At 40.8% G+C, this 10,000-nt stretch overlaps 1 protein-coding gene across 1 annotated transcript in view; it reads right to left on the bottom strand.

Moving 5' to 3' along the window:
* Positions 1-6,595: 6,595 nt before the first annotated feature.
* LOC138978911 (alkaline phosphatase-like) overlaps positions 6,596-10,000 on the bottom strand; it is a 41,472-nt gene continuing 38,067 nt past the window's right edge. The window contains exon 12 of the mRNA XM_070351727.1: positions 6,596-7,217. Within this exon, the coding sequence (XP_070207828.1) occupies positions 6,871-7,217 (347 nt within the window). The 3' untranslated portion in view covers positions 6,596-6,870. The remainder of the gene's footprint in view (positions 7,218-10,000) is intronic.

The raw sequence follows: 10,000 nt of genomic DNA, 5'->3' as shown, positions 1-10,000 counted from the left end.
GATAGCATGTATACACAATCCAACGGCAGGTTTATATCTGTCAAAGTCTCTTCTAGTTGCTCAAGGTAATTTTGAGGCTGGAGTCTAACCCTTGTGAAAGGAAAAAAAACTTTGTTGTAATAGTGAACTTTTTGGCTGTGGTTTCAAAGCCAGCAAAGACAAATAAGATACGAATCAACGTCCTAAAATGCAAGATAAAGACTGAAACTTGAGAAAGGGGTATCAAACTCTTCCACAAAAACAGACATACACAGACACACACAGGCATAGGCACACAAACACAAACCCACGCGCCCGTGCGCGCGCGAACCGCACACACACACACACACACACACACACACACACACAAACACACACACAAACACACACACACACATACACACACACCCGCCCCCCACAAACACACACACACACTCACAAACTCGCATTAACAATACAAACAAGACAAAAACTAATCAATCTCAAAGACCATTACTGAACAGGATTGTATCATGTTGTGTGTGTGTAGAGACACCCGTACCGCCTCTGTCATAAAGAACGTTGCTAACAGGGCTTGACCTCCTGTATGAGAGGGAGGAGGCGCTTTCAAAATGAGTTTGTACACCTTTCACAAGTTTTTAATTAGGTTTTGGCAGGAGTATAGTGATTGTGTAGGCGGATGGTAAGGGGTGCCTTGCCTTTTGTTGGCTTTGTGGGGCATATTCCAGCAGAGTGTTCATCTGACCTTCGAAAGTAAACAATTTTGATATTTGACAAAACATCTACAATAGCTAGATCAACACGATGGGGATCAGAAAAAGCAGGATGCATGACACAAAAAACTACAGTGGGACCGGCATCTTAAGACCTCCCCAAAATCTGAGCGAATAGGGTCTCAAAAGAGTGATATCAGTAATTATATTCGTCGGTATTCTAAAATGTTAGTTTTTTTGTTTGTTTGTTTTTTGTATCTTTTTTTTAATTTTTTTTCTTTTTTATTATTACACGTTTTTAATTCTATTTGGTACACGACATCAACATCAGACAGCAACATCAGACAGCAACATCAGACAGCAACATCAGACAGCAACATCAAATAACTTTTTGTATCTTCTTTGTCTCTGTCATTCCTTCCTTTTTGCTTGCTTTTCGATCACAACAAGCTTAACACTCTTTACACGCCTTTCCTTTTGTTCAAGAGAGTATAGACGGCTCCTACGTTTTAACCGAGATTTCCAACGTCAGCGAAATTCTATCACAATAATCCTCTCGAGTGTTGTGCTCAACTGAATGGGCCGAGTGCCCCAAACGATGTTTGCATTGTCAGTAATATTTACACAATCGTAATTTTAGAGGGGAGCAAACATTGCAGTTCACGTGCGAAGATCTCAATATCATGGCTGTAACAAATTTCCATAAGTTGGTTGAAATCCACACACACACACACAGACACACACACACAAGCACGCACACACTCACACACACACACACACACACACACACAAGCACGCACACACTGACACTGAAACACACACACACACACACACACACACATACGCACGCACACAAGCACGCACACAAGCACGCACACATAAACAAACACACACACACACACACACACACACACACGTACGTACACACACACATACACATACACACACGCACGCACGCACACAAACACGCACACACAAACAAACACACACACATACATACACACACGTACGCACACACACACACACACACACACACACACACACACACATACACACACACACACACCAAACCAAACTTACATCTGAAATATCACACTTGGTTTAAACATAAGTTTATTTTAACAAAGGTTACAATCATGACATGTATACAAAGTTCACAGAAACAGCAACAAGCTAAAAGCTTATAGTGGTGTTCCTGCATGACAGTACAACATCACACTTGTGTTAATGCTCTTTGAAACACAACAGCAGTTGTTACTAAAGCAAATTTAATCCAATTTCACATCATATACGGCATGTTAATTTATACATAAAGATACGCCAATCAGACAATCAATCAATTACTCACTCCGCACAGAGTCGCACAAAATATCTATCCACCCCATCACCCCCATCCCACTCCTAATAAGAAACGATAAAAAAAATATAAGCAAGCAAACTAAACGAAAAAAAAAACCTAAAAAAGTAATCATGACTTTTCCAGACTCATTTACAACCACACACGTTCTTGTCGATCTTTGGATTAGAGCATGATACATATGCAGTACACCAGGCAAAATAAAGAACAGATAAATGGGTAGAACAATGTGACCCTCCACCACGAAATGAGTCGCATGTCACGTTACGCGGTTCTGCGATAGGCTTAATACAAGTCCGGGGAGTGTCTGGTAACAGTGTGACGGTCACCTTAGTCACAGGCTTATAACTCAAGCAGTTTGCGCTCTTTTCTAAAACGGTTTTCACCACTGGATAGAGCATAAAAATTTCTTTATGAAAATGTAAAAACATGAAAATCATGCAAAGGTGACATGCGACTCATTTCGTGGTGGAGGGTCACAAATCATGGAAGACACCAATACTGATTTGAAAGAAACAAACAACAGAATGGTCGCACGGTCAACAAGAAAGGCGAAGCGAGATATAACAGATTCCAGACAGTAAAGAATACAACAGAAAAAGATAAATAAAAGAAACGGAAATTATCCTACATACGTGAGAGAGACACCCGTGAGATAATAATCGTTCAAATCACACGTGTGTATATCATGTAAATGAGGTCATGTCAAGCAAGTCTGGCAGGGACCTGTTTTTCCACTGCTTATGATGCCAAAGTCACCGAGACAAACGTCATTATAGAAATAAAAATTGCGCTCGCTAATTACCCTCGATGAATCTTTAGAACTAACACGTCACGCCACACTTTCAGAGTGACGTTTCTTTGCTTTGACGTAATAGATTGCACGAGGCTTTAGAAGAGATCGAGGTTCCAAAACAAGCGTCTTCAATTTAGCTGCCTCGACTGCAAGACATTTTCAGTAAAATACACGTAAGTACAGTATGTAGGATAAACAGAATACTACATGGCTTGCTGTGTCGCACTAGATTTACACTCGTTGCTTTTTCAAATAGTGAACAGCTCGCTTTCGCTCGCAGTTCAAGATTTAAAAAAAACAACTCGGGTAAATCTGGTACGACACAGCAAGCCATGTACTATTCTCTATGAAACGCTGGACAAAAAGAGGGAAACACCCCTCTTGAAAAGAATAACAAGTCGCGTGAGGCGAAATAACAACATTTAGTCAAGCTATCGTACTCACAGAATGAAACTGAACGTACTGCATTTTTTCACCAAGACCGCATACTCGTAGTTTCGTCAGTCCACCGCTCGTGGCAAAGGCAGTGAAATCGACAAGCCAGAATAGTGCGGTAATGGTCGCGCTGAGTAGGATAACACGCTTTTCCGTATCTCTATTCTTTTTAGCGTACTGAGTTTGTTTTTAATCCAAACATATCATATCTATATGTTTTTGGAATCAGGAACCGACAAGGAATAAAAAACGCTGGCGCTGGACCCGAGTACTCTTCAGACTGGCTCGCTCCCCCAGTATGAAAGTTTTTGTCTTGTGCACGTGGATTTAAAAAAAAGAAAAAAACAATTTACTTATTTTACACAATTAAAAAAATTATTACAATAAAATAAAACATTAAAACGTTCATAATAAACAATAGTAAACAAGAATTAAAAAATAAATAAATAGATTGACCGCCCATGCCGGGAATCGAACCCGGATCACTTGGATTAAAAAAAAATAAAGATTATTTATTTATTTTACACAATTAAATAAACTATTAGAGTAAAATAAAACATTAAAACGTTCATAATAAACAATAGTAAACAAGAATTAATAGACCAATAGTTTCTTTGCCGAGACCAAATCCCCATCCGTCGGCTGTCTTGCAAATCATGCTTTTCTCGTCACTGCGTGACGTGTTCGGCTCAGCCGCCCAAGTCTCCCCTTTAGTTCAGTGACTGGATGTTCGCAAAGCGAGCAGCCTCCCACCACAAAAACTCCCCCCGTTAAGAGTCGTTTTGGTGGAATATTTCGCATTTAGGTCCCAGGTAACATTATAAAGTTTTATTACGATCAATCGGACCTATTATCAAGTTAGTGTATCAACTTTTGAACTAACTGCGCCCAGTAGTTTTCCAGCAATAAGCTGTTAAGTCGAGACGGACAGATACACAGACAGACAGACACTCAATTAAAATCTGCAGGACCCTAGTACTGCGTACTCGGGGATAAGATGAAAGTGTTTTTAAATTGATTTCGACAATTTAATTTTGATAATAATTTTTATATATTTAATTTTCAGAGCTTGTTTTTAATCCAAATATAACATATGTATATGTTTTTGGAATCAGAAAGTGACGAAGAATAAGATGAAATTGTTTTTGGATCGTTTAAAAAACAAACATTTTTAATGACAAGTTTCCGATTTTTAATGACCAAATTCATTAATTATTTTTTTAAGCCACCAAGCTGAAATGCAATACCAAAGTCCGGTCTTCTTCGAAGATTGCTTTGCCAAAATTTCAATCAATTTGATTGAAAAATGAGGGTGTGACAGTGCCGCCTCAACTTTTACAAAAAGCCGGATATGACGTCATCAAAGACATTTATCGAAAAAACTAAAAAAACGTCCTGGGATATAATTCCCAGAAACCCTCATGTCAAATTTCATAAAGATCGGTCCAGTAGTTTAGTCTGAATCGCTCTACACACACACACACACACACACACACACACACACACACACACACACACACACACACACACACACACACACACACACACATACATCACGACCCTCGTCTCGATTCCCCCTCTATGTTAAACAATTTAGTCAAAACTTGACTAAATGTAAAAACTCAAGTTCCGGGACTGCTTTACGACAAGAAACAGACAAGAAACAGACAAGAAACGCTGGAACCCAACAAATAGGCTCGAAATAGTCTTGCAAGAAACACTCGAAGACAACATATACAGGGTGACCAAAAAAAAAGAGTACCCAAACGTCATAAATTGAACAAAAATAAAGCAATCTTCATAAAATGTATTTACACACACAAGTAGCCTCTGCATGATTTGCACAGAAAATTTTAGCGTTCTAGCTTGTCTTTCAGGAAAGTTATGCTCATTCTACAGAACATGCTCCAAATGGCCTCCGCGCCGATTCAGGCAAACTTGAACTCGCCGCGCAAAGTTATCAATCACCCGCACACACTTCTGTTGCGAGATTCCGCGAATGATTGTTGTGATGGCTCACTTGAGTTCTGCGATTGTCTGTGGGTTGTTCCTGTAGACGTTGTCTTTCAGGAACCCCCAAAGATAGAAATCTGGGGGATTTAAATCCGGGGGAGGCCATTTGGAGCATGTTCTGTAGAATGAGCATAACTTTCCTGAAAGACAAGCTAGAACGCTAACATTTTTTGTTGAAATCATGCAGAGGCTACTTGTGTGTGTAAATAAATTTTATGAAGATTGCTTTATTTTTGTTCAATTTATGACGTTTTGTTTGGGTACTCTTTTTTTTTTGGGTCACCCTGTACAAAAGAAACGCTGGAACCCAACAAATAGGCTCGTAATAGTCTTGCAAGAAAACTGGAAGAAAACATAATATACAAAAGAAACGCTCGAAGACAACAAATACGCAGGGAACGCTCGAAGACAACAAATACGCAGGGAACGATCGAAGACAACAAATACGCAGGGAACGTTCGAAGACAACAAATACGCAGGGAACGCTCGAAGACAACAAATACGCAGGAAATGCTCGAAGACAACAAATACGCAGGGAACGATCGAAGACAACAAATACGCAGGGAACGATCGAAGACAACAAATACGCAGGGAACGTTCGAAGACAACAAATACGCAGGGAACGCTCGAAGACAACAAATACGCAGGGAACGTTCGAAGACAACAAATGCGCAGGGAACGTTCGAAGACAACATATACAAAAGAAACGCTCGAAGACAACATATACAAAAGAAACGCTGGAAGACAACATATACAAAAGAAACGATGGAAGACAACAAATACGAAGGGAACCCTCGAAGATAACAAATACGCAGGGAACGATCGAAGACAACAAATACGCAGGGAACGATCGAAGACAACAAATACGCAGGGAACGATCGAAGACAACAAATACGCAGGGAACGCTCGAAGACAACAAATACGCAGGGAACGATCGAAGACAACAAATACACAGGGAACAGTCGAGACAACAAATACGCAGGGAACGTTCGAAGACAACAAATACACAGGGAACAGTCGAGACAACAAATACGCAGGGAACAGTCGAGACAACAAATACGCAAGGAACGTTCGAAGACAACAAATACGCAGGAAATGCTCGAAGACAACAAATAGGAGGAAAAGTTGCAAGATATGCAGTGCATAGTTAGGAATCTCTGGAAGACAAACAGTATAATAAAGCATAGTATGTTTAAATCCGGTTTAACAGTTACTAAAGCCACCAGTTCGTTTTACGACAGTACGCAAGAGAAGGTTTGATCGTTTATGACTGCAAACATTGCAAAATGTGATATGGATTGATTTTTTACAATAATGTTTCCTTATTTTATTTTTTATTCTTTGTTGATTTTAAGCATGCGAAGCATTTAATGTTCACAACTGGGAATGTGCCTTTTTTAATCTTTATTTTTTTCAGTTTCAGTCTAGCTTCAAATTGCGAAAAGGGGCCAAGTAAGATCTAAACTGCCTAATTTTAACACTTTTTTCTGCAAGAGAGAGAGGAGAGGCAAACAGTACGGTAAACATAGAAAGGAACAAAAGAAAGAGAGAAAAAAATCCTCAAAACAGGGCCTAGTTTATCTCAAGTGAAATGACCAAAGGGAGGTTATCCATATGAAAAACACAACCATGGACGATTTTACAACACCACAACTGTTTGTAGGACACAAACTGTCCCCTTCTTTTTTGGTTGTCGAAACCATCGGAAGCGGCGTCGAGGGCTCCAGTGCGGCAGCGCAATCCTCCTCATTTGCATACGGTCCTACACAGGAAGCGAAGGCCATGACGTAAGCAATGTAGCTCTGCTCATGCGTGGCGTGGAAAAGATGCGCCATGGGGCCTTGCGCATAGATTGCCACATCCTCTCCCGCGTGGGTTTCTGACGCCATCGGGACAGCTGCCTGTTGTCTGTAACCGATGTCCTCTGTCGAAAGAGAAACGTACAAATGAAATTAAAGACTTTATAAGTATGTACCTTAGAGAATCCAAAAAACAAGAAAGGTAAGTTGTTGGAACGTTTGTTATTGACAAAACAATACATTACAGTCACAGTTTGTTTGTTTGTTTGTTTGCTTAACGCCCAGCCGACCACGAAGGGCCATATCAGGGCGGTGCTGCTTTGACATATAACGTGCGCCACACACAAGACAGAAGTCGCAGCACAGGCTTCATGTCTCACCCAGTCACATTATTCTGACACCGGACCAACCAGTCCTAGCACTAACCCCATAATGCCAGACGCCAGGCGGAGCAGCCACTAGATTGCCAATTTTAAAGTCTTAGGTATGACCCGGCCGGGGTTCGAACCCACGACCTCCCGATCACGGGGCGGACGCCTTACCACTAGGCCAACCGTGCCGGTACAGTCACAGTTACACTGAACGTTGGCAGTCTCATTGTTTGTGGATTTATGTACCTGAAAGGCCCATTTCTTCACTTCATCTCATCTTCTCAGAAATGCAAAACTTTTACAATGGATAAAACCATGCCTCAATTTGGATGGGGCGGGGAGACAAATCAGTGGGTGGCGGCGCTGGTCATTTATGAAACCAGTTGTTGCTATCGGTGTGGGTTCGAACCCATCGTTTGGGGAAGGATTTATTTCCCGGAGTCAACTTTGCACAGACTCTCCTCGGTGTCAGAACACCCCCGTGTGGACGCATGTGCACGATAAAGACCCCACGGTCACCGCGAAAGTCTCAAGCCTTGGAAAACATCAACACATGCAGGCAGGACAAATTAGATTAAACAAATAATTAGCGATTCTGTCGCTGCACACTCTTCCCAGTATAACAGTCCGAATTCCCTTGAGGGAATCCAGGACAATAACATAATCATACCAAACTCGCCACAGCAATTGGCTTCGGGATTGCCGTTTTTGGTACGTGTTCAAGTGGACACGTGAGCGTCATTTGATACGTGAGATGGGGAACCGAACTGTTTTCGCGTTAAACGACCATGTAGCCCGTCACACATCTTTCCTTGCTTTTTCATTCAATAAGAGCATCCTTCCTCCCGAACCCATTCCAAAGGTATGAAATTCACAATTCTGGCCGATTCTTTGGAAGAGTGGTCAAGTTTCGCTGAATGACTCGAATTTCGAAACTGACACTGATTTCTATCTGTAAAGCATATTCAACAGAAAAAAATCACACTCTGTGCATAAAGAAACCAAATTGTTACATTTTTGTGGGTGACTAAGTTACGGAGAGACAAAGTAATCATAAGTAGAGGGAACACAGTGACACACTCTAAAGCGCACGCAAGCACGTAAGATCGCACGCTCACACAACACACACACACACACACACACACACACACACACACACACACACACACATGCGCACACACACACACACACCCATACACATACACACACACACACACACTAACACACACTAACACACACTAACACACACAAACACACACACACATCATAAACAAGTCGCGTAAGGCGAAATTACTACATTTAGTCAAGCTGTCGAACTCACGGAATGAAACTGAACGCACTGTATTTTTTTCACCAAGACAGTACCGCTTCGCCAATCCCCGCAAGAAGGAAATCGCTCACCTCCCACGTGCAAAACGCAGTGATATGCACACGCCAGAATAGCGCTGTAGCGTATTGTGCTAAGCAGGAAAGCGCGCTTTTCTGTATTCATGTTAACTTTCTGAGCTTGTGTTGAATACAACCTATCATATCTATATGTTTTTGGAATCAGGAAACGATAAAGAATAAGATGAAATCATTTTTGGATCGATTTCTTACATTTTAATCGTAAGACTAATTAATCTATTTTCGTTAATTGTGATCACATTTTAAGAGTAAACATGACATTGTATATATTTTTAGATTCAGAATGTGATGAAGAATACGATGCAATCAATTTTAAATCTGTTTGCGAAAAATCGATTTTAATGACAACTTTAATGAGCAAACTGATTAATTAATTTGTAAGCCTCCAAGGTGAAATGCAATACCAAAGTCCGGGCGTCGTCGAAGATTACTTGACCAAAATTTCCCCCAATTTGATTTAAAAATGAGAGCGTGACAGTGCCGCCTCAACTTTCACGAAAAGCCGGATATGACGTCATCAAAGACATTAATCAAAACAAGAGGCGAAGCCTTCAAGGCTCACGTAAGAAATCGACAAACAGTAACACAAACTCAATCACTTCCTCACACATACACACACACACACACACACACACACACACACACACACACACACACACACACACACACACACTATAAGCGGCATAGGTGACACTGTGCAAGAAAGCGAGACACTAGATCTAGATCTGAATGGCCGATTTCGAAGAAAAAACTAGTCTCGGTCCGCTCGGCAAAATAACAATGACCGAGACTTTCAGTAATTCCTTCGCGTGACGTCTAACCCTCTTACGTCATAATGTGACGTCTTCAAATGTTGTGACGTCTTCAAATGTTAAAGTTTCTACCACAGACATATGAGTCATTCTCCAAAGCTGGTGAATTCTTAGGTCGGTCACTTAAAACGACATTTTTACAGAAGCAAATGTGGTTAGACCTTTCCCCCTGTTTATGTGGATACAGATATGTTTGAAGAAGCACCCACAGCAAAATGAATGAACATATTTGTATTTTGATATTAAATATAGTGTAATAATGTCAGTAAATCAACAAAAATGGCGTCAGAAAAATGGGAACAGGCTCGGTACATATAT

Source organism: Littorina saxatilis, linkage group LG10, assembly GCF_037325665.1.
Source record: "Littorina saxatilis isolate snail1 linkage group LG10, US_GU_Lsax_2.0, whole genome shotgun sequence".
Taxonomy (NCBI): Eukaryota; Metazoa; Mollusca; class Gastropoda; order Littorinimorpha; family Littorinidae; genus Littorina; species Littorina saxatilis.
Note: the sequence above shows the minus strand (reverse complement) of the source record. Positions and strands in the feature narration are given on the sequence as shown.